At 43.1% G+C, this 19,916-nt stretch overlaps 1 protein-coding gene across 1 annotated transcript; it reads left to right on the plus strand.

The window, feature by feature from the left end:
* The first annotated feature begins 1,970 nt into the window (after positions 1-1,970).
* Positions 1,971-19,632, plus strand: METTL1 (methyltransferase 1, tRNA methylguanosine). The gene is made up of 6 exons (XM_073613731.1): positions 1,971-2,184; positions 2,656-2,819; positions 9,692-9,876; positions 16,958-17,071; positions 18,904-19,005; positions 19,106-19,632. Exons 1-6 carry the CDS (start codon positions 2,057-2,059, stop codon positions 19,238-19,240), a joined length of 828 nt encoding a protein of 275 aa, XP_073469832.1. The 5' UTR covers positions 1,971-2,056; the 3' UTR covers positions 19,241-19,632.
* The last annotated feature ends 284 nt before the right edge of the window (positions 19,633-19,916 follow it).

The following is a 19,916-nucleotide window of genomic DNA, read 5'->3' on the forward strand; positions in this document are numbered from 1 at the left end:
AGGAGGGGGGAATTGGTGAGAGACCTGGGGGGGGGGCATTAGTAAAAGAGGAGCGTGGAATTGGTGGGAAAGCTGGGGGGCATTAGTAACGGAGGAGGGTGGAATTGGTAGGAGAGCTAAGGGGGGGGGGGGCATTAGTAAGAGAGGAGGGGGGAATTGGTGCAGAGGAGGGTGGAATTCGTTGCAGAGCTGGGGGGGCATTAGTAAGAGAGGAGGAGGGAATTGGTGAGAGAGCTGGGGGGGGGCATTAGTAACAGAGGAGGGTGGAATTGGTGAGAGAGCTGGGGGGGGCATTAGACCCCTTTCAGACTGGGGCACTTTGCGGGCACTACATCGCTAAAAATAGCGCCTACAAAGTGCCCTGAAAGTGCCCCGGGGGCTTTCACACTGGAGTGGTGCGCTGGCAGGAAGGTAAAAAAAAGTCCTGCTAGCAGCATCTTTGGAGCGGTGAAGGAGCGGTGTATACACCGCTCCTGCCCACTGAAATCAATGGGGCAGCGCGGCTATACAGCCAGCATAACGCTTCTGCAGCAGCGCTTTGCAGTGGTTTTAACCCTTTCTCTGCCACTAGCAGGGGGGTAAAACCGTCCCTCTAGTGGCCGAATACCGCCGCTAAAACGGTGCTAAAAATAGCTCAGTTTTAGTAATTAAAACTAGTAATTAGTAAGAGAGGAGGGAGGAATTGGTGGGAGAGCTGGGGGGGATTAGTAAGAGAGGAGGGTGGAATTGGTGGGAAAGCTGGGGGGGATTAGTAAGAGAGGAGGGTGGAATTGGTGGGAGAGCTGGGGGGCATTAGTAAGAGAGATGGGGGGAATTGCTGAGAAAGCTAGTGTGGGGACATTGGTGAGAGGGCTGGGGGAGCATTTGTGAGAGGTGAGAGAGCTGGGTTTTGTTTAACTACACCCCTTAAGACCCTCCATCGATTAGATTCCTTTCACACACACAGCGCGGTTGCATTAGCGGCGCTTTTCGGGCGCTAGTGGGACGCTTTTAACCCCCACTAGCGGCCAAGGAAAGGGTTAAATGCGCCCGAAAAGTGCCGCTGCCGAAGCGTTTTGCAGGTGCTTTGGCAGCAGTGTCCATTGATTTCAATGGGCAAGGGCGGTGGAGGAGCGTTGTATACACCACTCCAAAGATGCTGCTTGCAGGTGCTATTGTCCTGCAAGCGCACTGCTCCAGTGTGAAAGCACTCGGGCTCACGCACTGGGGCTGCAGGAGAGGCATATTTTTAGCCCTTTAGCACCTGAAAAACACCTCCAGTGTGAAAGGGGTCTTAAGATTTTGGCAACACCCACAGTTTGCCGTTACATGCGCGCTGCATTTCGCTTACTCCCTCATTTGTCCCTCATTCTTAAGTTCAAACGTTGGGAGGTATGATATCACACTGTGAACTGACAGTTTGGACTTGAATTAGATCCCATGCGATCCAATTCTGGTGTGGACCAAAAAAGGGTCCTGTGCGAGTTTTGTTCAAATGCGATGCAAATTCAGCCATACTATCTGTATGGCTGAAATCGCATCGCACGGACATCGCATGTGATTTGCACAGCAGTACAAATCACATGTGATCTCGCACCACACACACACTGGTGTGAACCGAGCCAAACACCGTATAACATGGCTACTATTACTTTAGAAGAATAATGCATGACATAGTCACTGAAATTTTGCACTGCAGGTAGCAATGATGCATTTCATTTCTATCATTAGTTTCAGGCAAGCTACACAATAATGGTCCCTGCTAGCTGAATATTCACTATATTTTGCCTAATTCGTGAAACTTCTCCTTTCTAGGAGAAAATCAATAAGTATTGGAAGCAGGAAATCAGATAACGCAGGCACACTTCCTATTCGGTGTTTATTACTTGTTTATAGTAAAATAAATACATTTGTTACTGTTTGTTTGCCAGTATTAAAGATGGCCGCATCGGCCAAAGATTTCCTGTAACAAGGCAGCGAATCACAGGCGTAATGAAAGGCACGTGGTGACAATGACGTGTGGTGTGCGCCGGGCAGGGAGTGAGCCGCATGGTGCCCGTGTGTTGGGTGTTGTGACATGTCTGAGACTGAAGTGCAGCCTTGTGCTGCCAAGGCACAGCCGGGGATGGCAGTGTCCCTTCCTCAGAAGCGCTATTACAGACAGAGAGCTCATTCTAATCCCATGGCCGATCACACCTTTCACTAGTGAGTGCCATTTGGTGCTTTTGGTCTACCATAATAAAAGGGCAAGTAGTTCTCCCAGATCATGTCTGCTACAAAAGCTTGGCATGCCTGGGAAGGCAAACAGTGGGGAGGACATGCTGGAACCTACAGTGCCAGCAGCATTCAGTGTAATAGGCACATTAGATAGACTAAGGAAGGTGTATACCTCTCATTCTGTGCCTTACACTATGGGGGAGGGGAGAGGAGGCAACAACAGAGTCCTGACTTCTGTTTCCGTGTAAACTATTTTTCTGCAGTCTAGCTCAGATAAAGTCATTCAAAGTAAGAGAGCGTAGACAGGTTGACATTTAATCCTGCATTGGTCAAACTAACCAGTGAATGTGACTTTCATCAAACATTCACTGGTGGTGGATCAGTCACTGTCATTTACCTGCAGTGGAATGTAAATAGAAACCTAAAAAATGTGCTTTGCTTGTGTGTCTTATTTTGCAGCCCAGTGAAACCCCAGCGGATGGACTGGTCAGAATATTACCCTGAATATTTTAAGCCTTTATCACCCGATAACCATCATGATGATGTAAAGGACTTGACAGAGAAGAAGGAAGAGATTCAGGTGGAGTTTGCGGACATCGGCTGCGGATATGGCGGTTTATTAGGTACCGTAAAATCTTGAATTGTGAGCATAATTCGTTCCAGGAACATGCTTGTATTCCAAAACACTCTTTTATATCAAAGCGCATTTCCCCATAAGAAATAATAGAAACTCAGATGATTCGTTCCACAATCATTTATTCATAGGTCCTTCAGTTTATAGTCCATATAAAAAGATTATGGCATTGTGACCAGGTTGTGTAACCATAAAATGTCCATCCACAAGGGGATTAGAAACAAACTCCATCAGGAGCTACAGAGTATAAAAGAGGAGAGGTGCCTCTAAGTGTAGCAATATGGTTACATTTAATGAAGGTATAACATTTTTCAACTCACATGGTTGATGATTAAAAGAGGCACATCTAAGTATGCAGGCATCTGGGGTAAAGCTGTCCACATAGACCATCCTCTGCACCGCCGGATCTCATCGCTGTCCGTCTGTAATCACAACCAGGAAGACTACCCTGCAGTAGAGCGATCTGAAAGTGAGGCTTTAACCGCTGGTGGAGTGGAAGGGATGGTGGTGAGGAGGATGGATTATGTGGATAGCTTTACCCCGGATGCCTGCATACTTAGATGTGCCTCTTTTAATCATCAACCATGTGAGTTGCTACATGTTGTACCTTCATTAAATTTAACCATATTGCTACACTTAGAGGCGCCTCTCTTCTCTTTTATGCTCAGTTGTGACATGACGCTACTTATATATCAAGACATCGCTTGTATATCAAGTCAAAATTTATTAAACAATGTTGCTTGTCTTGCAAAACTCACTCAAACCAAGGTTTTACTGTATAATGATAGTTATACAAGCACATGCATATGATAATACCTCGTGTATGCTGTTTATTATATGCTATAACAAAAATGAATCCCAATGTATAGAGTATGTGTTCTTCAGGTAACATTTCCAAGGAACACATTCTGTTATTTAATTTACTTTCCATCATGGACTGTAAAAAACGACAGTTGAAAGCTACAAGATTTTAAATTGGACCTCGAATGTAAATGTGAGGTCCACTTATTTGTCAGCCCTCTACCCTGAATAAAAAAAAATGTTAGGTTCTGGCACTCTTGCCTAGGTGAGGATGTTGTTGGATGGTCTTGCGAAATCCATGGACAGCTGAAGATCCATATCGCCCATCATGGTGCTTCAGCATAGCGTTGAAGTATTTTCTTTTGAGATTTGGGGTCTTTAGGCCAAAAATTAGTAAATATTTTTACATTTGTCACTTTAAAAAATGATAAATACTAATTTTTGCCATGCAGATTTGTCATCTGTGGACCCGTACATCCTATATTCATCCAATCCAATGGGCTACCACGGTGCTCCTCAGTGCTGTGGTAGGTCATTGAGAACTACAAGCCAACAGCCACAAAGTATGTCGGGGCTTGTAGTTCATTCACACACAAAGATGGGTTACTGAATGACGTGGCTGCGCTAGATTTCAAAAAGTGACAGCTAGTACGTGGAACTCACCCCCCCCCCCCCCCCCATACTGCTGCCACAGTGGGGGGGGGTCAGGCAGTGGCTGCAGCATTGGGAACATGTTGCATGTTCCACCCTAATAACAGGTGGAAGATGTTCCCAAAGGTGCACTTATCCTTATGCTGGCCACAGATGATGCAATTTTTCTTTCCTGCAACCAGAAGAAAGTAGAAAATATTTTTTTTTTTCAAGATTTTCAGAAGTGGTTAACATATTTTATTAAAAATCATAAACCAATATTGGAAATCAATGAACAAATACTGTGGGGGCACCCAAGCAGGCTCACTCCCAACCCGCTGCCCTGCGTCTCCTTTCACACACACGGCCTCAGCTCGGTCTTGCCCCCTCTCTCTCCTAGCTCTCTGGCTATGATTGACAGCAGTGGGAGCCAATGTCTCTGCAATGATTGCTGCACCGGTGTTCTATTGAAAACGACATGTCCATGTGCTGTGGTGGCCAATGGGACTTGTCGTTTCATTCCTTCACAGATCTCTGTGAATTAATGATGCGACTGAGGGCAGCAGTTGGGGGGAGGGTCCCATTTGCACCATATTACAGTGAGGGGGACTCGCTGTAACTCACTGGGACTTTTGCCCACTGTCAAAGAAATAATCAGTCTATACTTTTTCCCACTGTCAAAGAAATAATCAGTCTATAATTTTAATAGGTTTATTTTGACAGTGAGAGACGGAATGACACAAAAATCCAGAAAAACGCATTTAAAAAAATGTTATAAATTGATTTGCATTTTAATGAGTGAAATAAGTATTTGACCCCTTCGCAAAACATGACTAAGTACTTGGTGGCAAAACCCTTGTTGGCAATCACAGAGGTCAGATGTTTCTTGTAGTTGGCCATCAGGTTTGCACATATCTCAGGAGGATTTTGTCCCACTCCTCTTTGCAGATTCTCTCCACGTCATTAAGGTTTTGAGGCTGACGTTTGGTAACTCGAACCTTCAGCTCCCCCCACATATTTTCTATGGCATTAAGGTCTGGATACTGGCTAGGCTACTCCAGGACATTAATGTGTTTCTTCTTGAGCCACTCCTTTATTGCCTTGGCCTTGTGTTTTGGGTCATTGACATGCTGGAATTGACATACCCATTTTCAATGCCCTGGCTGAGGGAAGGAGGTTCTCACCCAAGATTTGATGGTACATGGCCCTGTCCGTTGTCCTGTCCCCTTAGCAGAAAAACACCCCCAAAGCATAATGTTTCCACCACCATGTTTGACGGTGGGGATGGTGTTCTTGGGGGTCATAGGCAGCATTCCTCCTCCTCCAAAAACGAGCTGAGTTGATAACAAAGAGCTCGATTTTGGTCTCATCTGACCACAACACTTTCACCCAGTTCTCTTCTGAATCATTCAGATGTTCATTAGCAAACTTCAGACGGGCCTGTACATGTGCTCTCTTGAGCAGGGGGACCTTGCGGGCGCTGCAGAATTTCAGCCTTTCATGGCGTAGTGTGTTACCAATTGTTTTCTTGGTGACTATGGTCCCAGCTTCCTTGAGATCATTGACAAGATTCTCCTGTGTAGTTCTGGGCTGATTCCTCACCATCCTTATGATCATTGAAACTCCACGAGATGAGATCTTGCATGTAGCCCCAGGCTGAGTGAGATTGACAGTTATTTTGTGTTTCTTCCATTTGCTAATAATTGCATCAACTCTTGTCACCCTCTCACCAAGCTGCATGGCAAAGGTCTTGTATCCCATTCCAGCCTTGGTTAGGTCTACAATCTTGTCCCTGACATCCTTGGACAGCTCTTTGGTCTTGGCCATGGTGGAGAGATTGGAATCTGATTAATTGCTTCTGTGGACAGGTGTCTTTTATACAGGTAACAAGCTGAGATTAGGAGCATTAACTTAAGAGAGTGCCCCTAATCTCAGCTTGTTACCTGTATAGAAGACACCTGAGAGCCAGAAATCTTGCTGATTAATAGGGGATCAAATACTTATTGCACTCATTAAAATGCAAATCAATTTATAACTTTTGAAATGTGTTTTTCTGGATAATTTTGTTATTCTGTCTCTCACTGTTAAATTAAACCTACCATTAAAATTATAGACTGATCATTTCTTTGTCAGTGGGCAAACAAAATCAGCAGGGGATCAAATACTTTTTCCCCCTCCCTCTTTCCCATTTGTTACAACTGGATATGGGTGTAACATGGTCCAAAAAGTAGAGTTGGTATATATCTGTGTTTTGCAGGCATTGTGCAGCATGATGGCATGCAGTGTTCAGCTCCATCACATTGCAATGGGTCTTTGGGTGCAGTACAACCCTTTTAACCTGGTGTTTGGGAGAATGGAGGCAAAAGGCTTGGCAGGCACCAAGGAAACATGCTCATGCAAATGTAGCCAAGTTGTTTGCGGATTTGTAATCGCTATAAATGGGTTTTTTTTTTCTCTCCCAACAAAAATGAGAGTTTTAATTTCATGTCTTTGTATAAAAGCCCACATGGTATTGTAGATACTTCAAATAAATTCCTTATTCTGGCCATACAAAACAGTTCACTCCTTCAGACTCTTGCTGAAGGTACTGATTGAGAGAGGAATGTGTTTTTTTTATTTTTTTTATTTTATACACTTGATAGATAGGAATGCCTGTTGTAGTAGAGGACAAATTAATTCCCAAGCCTGTTGAATGCTACTTATTATGGTCAGGGAAGTTTAAGTTACGTAATGCCCTGGCTCTTATGCATGCCTGAAAAAAGAAAAAGCCCCCGAAAATGCACTCTGCTTAGAAAATAATACAAGATATGTACTTTTTAATCCAGGGCCAATTCTTTAACAGTCTTCATTTTTTTTTTTTAAAGCATAGATAATCTATGACATGAAGAATGGCCAGGATCCTTTCACACTTTTGAATGTATATTAAAGGCTAAGTTTACCTTTTAAGTAAAATAATAAATACACATACAGTGCTGTGAAAAATATTTGCCCCCTTCTTGATTTTTTTTTTTTTTTTTTTGCATATTTCTCACACTTAAAGAATTCAGATCATCAAACAAATTTTAATATTTCACAAAGATAACCCGCGTAAATCCAAGATGCAGTTTTTAAATTATCTCATTTATTAAGGGAAAAAAAGCTGTTTAAACCCGCCTGGCCCTATGTGAAAGTACTTGCCCCTTCCCATGCTGAATCATGAATGAACTGTGATTAACCACAATTTTTTGGAAAGCTGAGTTAAATTTCACTTGCCACACCCAGGCCTGATTACTGCCAGACCTGTTGACTCAAAAAAATCACATAAATAGCGTGCTTCATTTTGTCAAACAGCTTTTAACAGATCACAAAAAGCCACACATCATGCCACAATCTTAAACATTTTCAAGAACAGATTAGAAACAAAGTAATGTACATTAATCGGTCTAGGAAGGGTTTCAAAGCCATTTCTAAGGCTTTGGAACTCTGAACCACGGGGAGAGCCATTATCCACAAATCGAGATAACTTGGAACAGTGGTGAACCTTCCCAGGAGTGGCCGGTCTACAAAAATGACTCCAAGAGCATGACAACGACGCAACCAGGAGGTCATAAAAGAACCGAGAACAACATCTAAAGAATTGCAGGCCTCACTTGCCTCAGGTAAGATCAGTGTTCATGATTCAACAATAAGAAAGAGGCTGGGCAAAAATTGTATCTATGGGAGAGTTCCAAGGCCAAAGCCACTGCTAACCAAAAAGAACAAAGGCTCATCTCACATTTATCAAACATCTTGATTATCCCCAAGACTTTTAGGCAAATAATCTGTGGACTGATGAGACAAACATTTTACTTTTTGGAAAGTCTATGTCCCGTTACATCTGGCATAAAACGAATACAGCATGTCATAACAAGAACATCATACCAACAGTCAGACATGGTGGTAGCATGATGGTCTGGGGCTGCTTCGCAGCTTCAGGACCTGGACCACTTACCATAATTGATGGAACCATGAAAATCTAACAGAAAATCCTAAGTGCACTTGGGTTATGCAGCAGGACATTGATCTGAAACACAACAGCAAGTTCACCTCCAAATGGTTCAAACAAAGCAAAATTTAGGTGTTGGAGTGGCCTAGTGAAAGTCCGGACTTAAATCCAATTGAGATGCTGTATCATGACCTTACACGGGAAAACCAATCCAATGTGGCTGAATTTAAAAGAATTCTGCAAAGAAGAGTGGGCCAAAATTGCTCCAAAGCAATGTGAATGACTCATTGCCAGTTATCGCAAACGCTTGATTGTAGTTGTTGCTGCCAAGGGTGGCACAAACAGTTATTAGGTTTAGGGGCAATAACTTTTTCACATAAAGCCAGGCAGGTTTGGACAGCTTTTTTTGCCTTAATAAATGAAACCATCATTTAAAAACAGCACTTTGTAACCATCATTTAAAAACTGCATTTTGTATTTACTCGGGTTATCTTTGTGTAATAATAAAATTTGTTAATCTGGGTCATTTAAGTGTGACAAATATGCAAAAAGTAAAAAAAAAATCAGGCAAATGCTTTTTCACAGCATTGTATCTTTGCAGAGCAAAATGCGCATTTATTTTTTCCTACAGGGGCCTGCAAAGCATTGCACCTGCGATCAGTGGACCATCGGTGTAATGTCAGACGCCTGCAGAGTTTCCCTCCCAACATTCTGCCTGTACCTTTTTGTATGGGCTTTTCATTAGGAAGCTGGAGAAAGAGTGAAGACTAGGTGCGCAGATCAGGGCACTCTTAGTCCATTGAAAACTACAAGCCATCTGCCCCAGTGGAAGACAGGACTTCTAGTTTATTCATTTGCAGATCCCTGTGAATGAAATGGGGCAGTGCGGGTGGACAGCGTCTGCAGGGTAAAAAAGCCCCTGCTCTAAATACGGATGTAACATGTTCTAAAGGAGAACTTGGCCTTTAAGGATTTCTGTTTTTCTTTCTAAGATTTGTTTTTATTAGGCGTTGCTTTAGAATGTCTTAGTATATAGGAAGAAAGGTCCTAAGGTCCATAAGCCAATAGTACATACTCGGAACCTCCTGTCTTTTGATGTAGCAGATGTCTAAACATCTGCAAAACATGTCAAAAATCTACCACCACCCGCTTGCTAAGCATTGTATCAACTTTCACTTACCATGTTTATACTGGGACAGGGTAGCTAACATTTCCAGGGTATCAGGGTATAAATGTTTTATTAAGAATCTGTTTTGGTAGTATTTGTACTACATATGACCTTTTGATTATCCTAAGTCCCCAGTATGTACTAATGTTTAATTATTAGTTGTGTGTTATTATGTGGGTCAGGGTATTTGGACCATTACCAACACTGTTTGCTATCTGTAAGAAGGAAATGTTATTTTAACAACTGCATGTTTCTATGTAGTGCATTTATTAATAGGTATGTGTAATTGCACTTATAGTGGAACTGTCTCCGTTATTTCCAAATAAACTCATGCTTGGACTGGAGATACGTGTTAAGGTATCTGACTATGTGCAAGACCGAATCAAGTCACTGAGAGCCAGTCATCCGGGCCAGTACCAGAATATTGCCTGTATCAGAAGCAATGCTATGAAATACCTACCTAACTTCTTCAGAAAAGCACAGGTATCAAATATACAATATGTCTTTGTTTTTTAAAGTGTATTTCTTGCCAACATGTTTTGGCGGAGCTGTTTTTAGGGGTCTTTTATTCATTTCTTTGTGAAGAGGGCTATATGATCCATAAAATGACATGGTAACCTTAGAGGAAGGGGGTACCTTCCAAGCCAATCTGGGAGTAAAATCTCACTGTAGAGTCTAAGGATTAGCATGTATGCAGGATCACTCGCCGGAGCTCCGGGGAGATGCAGCCTATGTCATGCAAGGTCAGGCCATGCCCCCTGCAGCTGCTGACTTTTAATTTCCCAGGCTGGAACTTCTCTTTAAGATGCCAATGCCAACACCTGAATCAATTCAGGTGAGGGTCCATAAGGCCAAAAATCGTCAACGACGAAGCTAGCACAGTACCGCCGTCAAGATGGCGAGAGGGGGACAGGAGACACAGACAGGCTGCTGGTGGCTATCGCACTGTGCCGTACCTCCCTCACTGCCCAGATCGAGGAAGTTAAAATTGACATTTCTTTAATAAGACAAGACTTCCAGAAACTCCGCAATCGGGTTAGGGAGACTGAGACTCGCATCAGTACAGTGGAAGATGCCCTCCCGCCATTACAGGCCGGATCAGAACAAATGCAAAGACAAATTAACCAGCTCCTTGTCAAACAAGATGACATGGAGGACCGGCTAAGAAGGTGCAACATCGGTCTCCCAGAGGGGCGGAAGGTACAGACCCCACAACATTTCTGGAGCAACTGTTGATAAATACCTACGGTTGGGATGCCTTCTCCCCCATGCTTGCGGTTGAGAGGGCACACCGTATGCCTGCAAGGCCCCCCCCTCAGGGAGCTCCCCCCCCGTAACCTTCAACGCAAACTTTCTAAATTACAAAGATAGGGATGCTGCCCTGAGGATGGCAAGAGAAAAGGGAAACATCCCCATTGGAAAGATTAAAGTGGCAGTCTTCCCCCACTTCTCCGCGGAGATACAGAATCGTTGTCAGGGATTCATGGAGGCTAAACGCATGCTGCGCAGCCACCACATGAAGCACTCCATGCTGTTTCCAGCCCGCCTGAGTGGAGAATGGAGACCGTGTACTCTTCTTTGAGGATCCTCGAGGTCATCTCTTGGCTGGAACGCAGGATTGCCCCTGACAGAGCTGAATAACAGAACACCAGAAGAGCCATATGGTGAGATACTATCTTTTTCCTTTTTTGCCGCACTGTTTATTCACATTCCCTGGCCCACTATGCCATTTTCTCCTTGATACACGGCTGCCCTGACCCTCATTCTTGGTTAACATTCGCCCCAGATGTAACTTTATTAGGTCGTGGCAGTGCAAGGAACTTCTAACCCCGCTGACTGTACAGCCAGAATTGAAACTAGGGAACTATCCAAGTGACAATCAAGGAACTGACCTATCCTACAAAATGTGAGTCAAACGAATACATCTTATTACCCCCTCGAGGGGTCTTTCTTGCACCCCTGTATTTACTAATTTTCCGGAGCTGTGGGAACACGGTTTTCTGCAGACCGCGTGCACAGTGCAGCGAGTTTTTGCCCTATTGACTGCTGGGAATCACCACCATGCGGACGGAAAAAGAAACTGGGACTGGATACCGGTATTTAATAACAACTTCCTAAGGCATGCACTTCTTGAGCCTCATCCGGTACAGAGGTGCTTGATCAAACGCCTTTGTCCAACCCGGTGGATAGAACTGTTCTACATTTAATTTTTTTTTCTCTGGTTCACAGATACTGCTTTTCCTAGTTGGTAGTTTACAGTTGTTAGGGGATTATGCCCGCATATGTTGGGGTGGGTGTGGGGAGGGGATGTTACACAGTTATTCCTACAAGTCTTAAAGGGGTTGTAAAGGTAATTTTTGTTATTTAAAAAAAAAAAAAAAACATGTTATACTTACCTTCACTGTGCAGCTCGTTCTGCACAGAGTGGCCCTGAACCTGCTCTTCTGGGGTCCCTCGGCAGCTGTTTCAGCTCCTCCCCGCAAGAACTAACCACCTTAATGCGAGCTCCCTCGCATGGTGGTTAGTTATTGCGGGCGCACTCCCGTGATACAGCCGGCGGCTATAGCCGCTCGCTGTATCACTCGGCCCCGCCCCCCGGCACGCCGCGTCATTGGATGTGATTGACAGCAGCGCGAGCCAATGGCTGCGCTGCTTTCTATCCATCCACTATAGCCAATCAGCGACCAGGCTGAGCGGCGAACTGGAGGTCGGGAGCGAGCGGCTGAGTTTCGAGGTGTCAGGTAAGTAAAACGGGGGGGCTGGGGGCGGCGGTATTGTCAAAAGTTTTTTCACCTTAATGCATAGAATGCATTAAGGTGAAAAAATGTATACCTTTACAACCCCTTTAAGTGTACAGGCAATGCTACAGGAGGAGATAATTGGAATATGTATACATATTGAATGGTTAACACATATATTGTTTGAATTTTTGATACTCTAATTTTTTGTCTATATTTAGGGCTCTTCATGTGCTTTCACTAGATTACACATCACGCGATACAATGAAGAGGTGTTATGTTCTAATTTTAATTATATGGCATCTATATTTCTCACATGGAATGTACGGGGCCTGCGTGAGAAAATCAAGCGCTCGGCAGCGATTGCATTCTTTTAAAAACAAAGGGCTGATGTGGTGATGTTGGTGGAGACACATATAGAGGGGAGACTTCAGATGGCCCTACGCCACCCTTGGGTCGGGTGGGCGTATCACTCCACCCACACAACTCATGCTAGAGGAGTCTCAATACTAATAGCCAAATGAGTACATTTTTGAGCTGGGAGAGGTACTCGCAGACCAGCAGGGCTGGTATGTATTTCCCCTTGCTAAGCTATACGGCGAACCGCTTCTTCTTATGGCCTTCTGCATACCTCCTCCATTAAGGTACAACTGGGGTCATGGAGGGATTCTCTTACATGGATCGCTATCCCACAATACCAGCAATATGGCTTGGGGGCTTTAATACCACCTTGTGCCCAGCTCTCGACAAGCTCCAAACAGCACAGCCAACAGTTGTCTCTTCAGCACTGGCAACATTTTCAAAACTGATCTCCACCTTCCACTTAATAGACACCTGGCGTCACAAATTCCCACACACACGGGCCTACTCATGTTTCTCCCCCGGTCACAATTCCATGTACCGTATAGATTTCATCCTTATGTCACGAAGTCTGGCACCACGGATCAGAGACACCGTTTTCTGTCCAAGACTATTATCTGATCATAGCCCATATTGGGCCACCCTGAGCATCCCCATAGATAAACCAATGAGACCCTGGCGTCTAAATCCGTTCTGGCTCTCACTGTTCCTGGAGGATGATGACCTAAACCAATGGACGCAATATTTTTTAGAAAATGACCAAACAGCCTCCATAGCAGCAATCTGGGACTCATTTAAAACACATGCCCGAACTTCCCTGATTTCACATATAAATAAGATCAAAACGGATTCCGCTGGCGCCTTTGATAGGGCGGTAGTGGAGTTAGCCTTCACAGAACAAGAATATGACACTAATCCCACCCCAGCAACAGCAGCCCAACTTAAAATGCAATCCAGAGTAGTAACTCAACTGCAATACACAAAGGCCCGACAAAAACTTTTCTTTACTAAACAAAAACTATTTGAACACGGGGAAAAGGCAGGTAAGCTCCTAGCATACTTAGTGCATAGCGAAGACAGACCCCCAGTGGTCATCACTCTACATGGACCGGGGGGCCAACAGATCACAGATCCACAAAGTGTAACCTCTATGTTTAGAGAATTCTTTGCAGACCTATACAAGACGACGGTGACAGACTACACAGACTCGAGAACGGCGTTCCTGCATAGTATCACCCTCCCCCAATTGACAAGTGACCAAATTGACCTCCTTGAGGCACCCCTGACTACAGATGAAATAACCACTGCAATAACTAGCTTTGCAAGATCCAAATCTCCGGGCTCGGACGGTATCCCTATCGAGTTTTACTCTCAATTTAGTGAACTGCTCGCTCTTTACAATCACTTGTTCGAGACCTTTACCCTGCCCCTCTCTATGAGAAAGGCAACAATAGTCCTTATCCCCAACCGGGAAAAGACCCGGGCTACCCGGGATCCTATCGTCCCATTTCTCTGCTACAAGTAGACATAAAAATCTTGGCCAAGGTACTATCTCTGAGACTAAACCAAGTTATTCTCTCCCTGATACATGCCGACCAGGCATGTTTTATGCCGGGCTGTAACACTTCCTTTTAACTTGCGCAAACTGTACATCAAGCCGCAAGCCACACACGCAGAAGCTGGATCCCGGGTGGTAGTAACCTTAGACACGGCAAAACCATTCGATTCTGTAGAGTGGGAGTATCTCTGGAGTTGCCTGGAGGGATATGGCTTTGGACCAAAGTTCATTATTTGGGTTCAATTGTTATACCAGACACCCACGGCCAAAGTGGTAGCCAATGAATGGCCCTCCCAGCAGTTTGACCTCCAGTAGAGGCATGAGGCAGGGCTGCCCTCTATCACCATTTCTATACGCCCTAGCGGCAGAACCCTTGGCCATCTCCATCCGAGTTAACCCAGAGATCAAGGGATTGAGTTCAGGTACTCTGACTGAAAAAATTAGTATGTACGCGGATGACACACCTGGTGGACTCGGGTCCCTCTCTATGCACATTGCTACAAACAATTGAACTATTTGGAAACTTCTCTGGCTCAAAGATTAACTGGGAGAAATCCTAAATATTACCAATAGACAGCTTCCCACTGACTGAGTCTCTGGCCAACCTACCGCTGCAACGAGTCAGCATCGTTAAATACCTGGGGATACACGTTTCCAGATCACCAGCAGACTACGTACATTTAAACATAGAACCCCTCATTTCTCACGTAAAATCTAAAATTGTCGGGTAAATCTAATTAAAATGATTCTCCTCCTCAAAATATTGTATGTACACCCCAGTATATCTACCCCTGAAGTACTTTAAATCCCTCAAGGCCTTCCTCAAACCCTTCGTATGAGGAACCAAAGGACATAAATTGGCTTGGCAGGCGCTTAAAAATCCCACTTATCTTGGAGGCACTGCATTGCCTGACTTCAATCGCTACTATATAGCGTCCCAATTGTCCCAATTTTATCACTTAGATAAGACCGACAGAGAGCGATTCATCCAGCTAATATGTCTCAAGTGGGCCAGACACACCAAAGACTCAATCTATGCAATAACAATAGGTTCTAGCAATACAGGACCAGGCAGTGTTAGGAAAACTCTTATACCACTACAGACGCATATGGGATATAGCTTCATCTAAATTGGGGATTCTTTAATATAATGACTACACCCCGCTGTAGCGTAATAAAAATCTACCTGAATTCTTACAATTGCCTGATGCGGACCTCTGGTCCACTTATGGCATCATATGTATGCAACAATTGACCACAAATGGAACCCTCAAAACCTTCACTGCGCTTAAAGAAGAATTCACACTCCCTAACCACATGCTCTTTAGATTCCTGCAAGTAAAACATGCAGCCCAAACTCAATTTCCAACATCCCCCCTCCAGCCCACTCCCAATGTCATTATGGCAATAGTTAAAAATACAGATCCCAAAAGCTAACATCGGCCTTTTATAATATGCTTTCCACCCCAGTATCCACCAAATTGGCTTACGGCCTTAAACCCTGCTGGGAGAGAGTAATAGAAGACGAAGAATGGGAGGATTTCTTTGAATCCTGCAAGGCAATCTCACCTAAACTCTGATAGACTAACCCAAATTTACATAATTCATCAGGCATACCTCACCCCCATCAGGGTGGCTAGATATAAAAACACCCAATCTACTCTCTGCCAGATGTCTGGAAAGGAGGTAGGCACGTTCACTAACTGACACTATTGATAAGTACACAAAGACGTTCCTGAATGAGACGCTGTTCTCAGCACGGAAGGTGATGGCTAGAAACTGGATGAGGCCCTTGCCAAGATTTGTGGAGTGGAAGGCGGAAATAAATAACACTCCACCGTACAAAAAATTTATATACATCAACAGAGGGTGTCCTGCCAAATACAATAAAATTTGGGACTGCTGGTTACAAGACTCCGACACCTGTTCATAACATAACCGATGACTCTTTACCCAGGTAGTTACCACACTGTAAACCTCTCATTCCATGGGTAATATGAGCAGAACACACGGTCATCCCCTGGAGCAATTTCTTATTTTTCCATATGATCACAATACGGCAATATATTTTCAGGTCATGTATACAATTAATGCCTGCAAACCTGTATATCTGATGTATCCTGAATGTATGTCATACCATGTATGTACTTTTGACAAGAAAAATAAAACCCTGCTTGATATAAAAAAAAGTCTGCAGCTACAAATACTGTAGCTGCTAACTTTTAATATAAGGACACTTGCCTGTTCAGGGATCCCGTAAGTCCATTGGCTCCGGGTGCAGGAGCTGGCATCTTTAGTAAGGGAAACCGTAAGTGAAGACTTGCGGCTTCATAGCCTGTTTCCTACTGCGCATGCACGAGTCGCGCTGTGCTTTTATGGTCCCGCTGTATTCTGGAACCTGTGTGTCTCCCAGAAGGCAGCAGGGAGGGAAGGAGGAGGGGCCAGAAATTGCGTAGATCGCCGAACAACAATTGCGGCGATCTTACCCAGAAGTGGGAGCGGGTACCTGGTTTTGAAAGGTGCCAAATGTTGCAGCAGAGTGGGGCAGGAAGCAAACAAGTGGAGCTTCCCCTTCACTGCCAGTTTCCTACTGCGAATGAGTGAATCACATACTGGTTGAATGGAAAAATAATCATATATGGTTGGTTTAACAGTTGGATGTGGACTGGACTGTCTCTTATTGGTACCCGTAGAGGGTCGGCTATTAAGTCATTTTAACAAAGCTTTATTCTGATGACCTGTTTAAATGATATAAATGTCATCTGTGGCTTTACTGTCTGGCAGCAATATTTATATGCTGCCAAAGCTTTTGGCTATTCCCCAGACCCAGGAAATGACATTTTTGGTGCATCTCATTTTTAATTGTTCATATGACTATAATGTATATAAATATTTTCTTTTGTTGTAGCTGAGTAAGATGTTCTTCCTGTTTCCTGATCCTCACTTTAAGAAGACAAAGCATAAATGGAGAATTATTAGTTCCACACTGCTAGCAGAATACGCATATGTGCTGCGAGTTGGGGTGAGTAAATGTGAGTAGGGTAGCATGTTTACAGTCTAAGTTTAATCTTTCTGTGATCCTAAATTGTTCAATTGGGGCAATCTCGCCCAAAGGAACTGTTTATATACTGTATACTGTTTTTATAATACAGTTATCACAGCAGCCACTTAGTAGTGGAAATTTTTTGTTTGGGGCACCTCTACCCAACCAAACTATTTGTGACAGAAGACTTGGACTTAGGCTTTCACCCTTGCCCAAACCATATTTTACAGCTTCAGTACAAATTGGCTTACTTGATTGAAAAACAAACTGAAATCTCTTAGGCGGGGGAGGGGGGGGTTGAAATAAAAAACTAAAATAATGTGGTTTGCATAAGTGTGCACACCTTCTTATAACTGGGGATGTAGCTGTGTTTAGAATTAGGCAATCCGTTCAAACTCATGTTAAATAAGAATCGGTACCCACCTGCCAACATTTTAAAGTGCCTCTGATTAAATCCAAATAAAGTTCAGCTGTTCTAGTAGATATTTCCTGACATTTTCTTATTTGCATCCTACTGCAAAAGCCATGGTCTGCAGAGAGAGCTTCTAAAGTATCAGAGGGATCTCATTGTTAAAAGGTATTAGTCAGGAGAAGGGTACAAAAGAATGTCCAAGGCATTAGATATACCATGGTACACAGTGAAGACAGTCATCATCAAGTGGAGAAAATATGACACAACAGTGACATTACCAAGAACTGGACGTCCCTCCAAAATTGATGAGAGGAAAACTGGTCAGGGAGACTGCCAAGAGGCCTACAGCAACATTAAAGGAGCTGCAGGAATATCTGGGAAGTACTAGCTGTGTGGTACATGCAACAACAATCTCCCATATTCTTCATATGTCTGGGCTATGGGATAGTGTGGCAAGACGGAAACTTTTTCTTACAAAGAAAAATGTCCAAGCCCGGCTAGATTTTGCAAAAACGTTTCTGAACTCTCCCAAAAGCATGTGGGAAAATGTGTTATGGTCTGATGAAACCAAGGTTGAACTTTTTGGCCATAATTCCAAAAGATATGTTTGGTGCAAAAACAACCCTGCACATCACCAAAAGAACACCATAGCCACAGTGAAGCATGGTGATGGCAGCATCATGCTTTGGGGTTGTTTTTCTTCATCTGGAGCAGGAGCCTTAATCAAGGTAGAGGGAATTATGAACAGTTCCAAATACCAGTCAATATTGGCACACAACCTACAGGCTTCTGCTAGAAAGATGTACATGAACTTCATCTTTCAGCATGACTACGACCCAAAGCATACATCCAAATCAACAAAGGAATGGCTTCACCAGAAGATTAAAGTTTTGGAATGGCCCAGACCTGAATTTGATTGAAAATCTATGGGGGTTATCTGAAGAGGGCTGTGCACAGGAGATGTCCTTGCAATCTGACAGATTTGTAGTGTCTTTGCAAAGAGGAGTGGGCAAATATTGCCAAGTCAAGATGTGCCATGCTGATAGACTCATACCCAAAAAGACTGAGTGCTGTAATAAAATCAAAATATGATTCGTTTAAGGGTGTGCACACTTATTCAACCATATTATTTTATTTTTTTTATTTTTTACTTTCCTCCACCTAAAAGATTTCAGTTTGTTGTTCAACTGAGTTGTACAGTTTATAGTTCACATTAAAGATGAAAAAAGTTCTGAAATGATTTATCTTTGTCTCATATTATTATTATTATTTTTTTTTTTACATCACAGAAACCTGACTTTTTAACAGGGGTGTGTAGACTTTTTTTTTATATCCACTGTATCGTTTGTAATATTGTGCCATATAGTATAATAATCTGTGTGATAAATATGCATTGCAGGGGTTGGTATATACAATCACAGATGTAGAAGAAGTTCACGAATGGATGGTGAAACATTTCACAGAGCATCCACTTTTTGAGCGGGTCTCAAAAGAACAATTGGTAAGATATTTAACTGACATAAAAATGTACTATTTTATTGGATGTGTTTTTTATTTATGTATTTATTTTTAACTCTGACCCTCAATTTTGGTGTCTATAGGCTGACGATATCATCATAGACAAATTGGGCTCATCTACAGAAGAAGGGAAGAAAGTTCAGCGTAATAAAGGCCAAAACTTCCTGGCTGTATTTCAACGGGTAGAAAACAGGACTTTAAGGAATAAAGAAATGTAGTTGTAGCAAGAATAAAACTGGATGTTTGTCGCATCATCAATCTGCAATAATCTGGAAGCATAAGATAAGAAGGCAGATCTCTGAAGACATTCTAAAGTGAAGAGTCCTGGATTTGGCATCAATATTGAGCATTATTCATGTTCTGGAATCTGAGTTGTTTTAAATCAAAATTCATTCTGCAGCTCAGAAGCATTAGTTGGTCTTTGTTCTTGAGCAGCTAAGGTCTCTTAATGATTAAGTTGTGGGGATATGGCAATAGGAGACGTTCCAACAAAAAAATATAATTTACTACTAGGCAGAATGGCCTTTTTGTAGGTGACTATGCTTTACCTTGTTGTGTCTCATTTTATGTTTTTATTATACAGTTTTCTAAATATACTTGAAAGCCTGAATGCAAGATTAAACTTTTTTTTTTTTTTTTTATTGTTTTTAACTCTTGGTGGGTTTATTAAGTTAGGTATTGGCAGGCAGTTCCCTGGGGTCCAGCCCCAGTCACCCCCAGAATATTGTGAGACAAACATCACTTCTGGAATGCATTCCCCACATATGTTTTTATTTTGAAAAAACCCAATTTATGCAGTTTCTTGCAACTGATGTAAGTACCTGCGTTTAAGCCTCTTGTAATCCTCTGTTTAGCAGACTATGAAAGGGAGGGGCAGTTTGTGCAGTGCATATT

This window comes from Aquarana catesbeiana, linkage group LG02, assembly GCF_042186555.1.
Source record: "Aquarana catesbeiana isolate 2022-GZ linkage group LG02, ASM4218655v1, whole genome shotgun sequence".
Taxonomy (NCBI): domain Eukaryota; kingdom Metazoa; phylum Chordata; class Amphibia; order Anura; family Ranidae; genus Aquarana; species Aquarana catesbeiana.

Coding starts and splice junctions, on each gene's coding strand:
- METTL1 (XM_073613731.1), top strand. CDS start 2,057: ATGTCTGAGACTGAAGTGCAGCCTTGTGCTGCCAAGGCACAGCCGGGG. Junction 2,185..2,655: donor GCCGATCACACCTTTCACTA/GTGAGTGCCATT, acceptor CTTATTTTGCAG/CCCAGTGAAACCCCAGCGGA. Junction 19,006..19,105: donor GGGTCTCAAAAGAACAATTG/GTAAGATATTTA, acceptor TGGTGTCTATAG/GCTGACGATATCATCATAGA.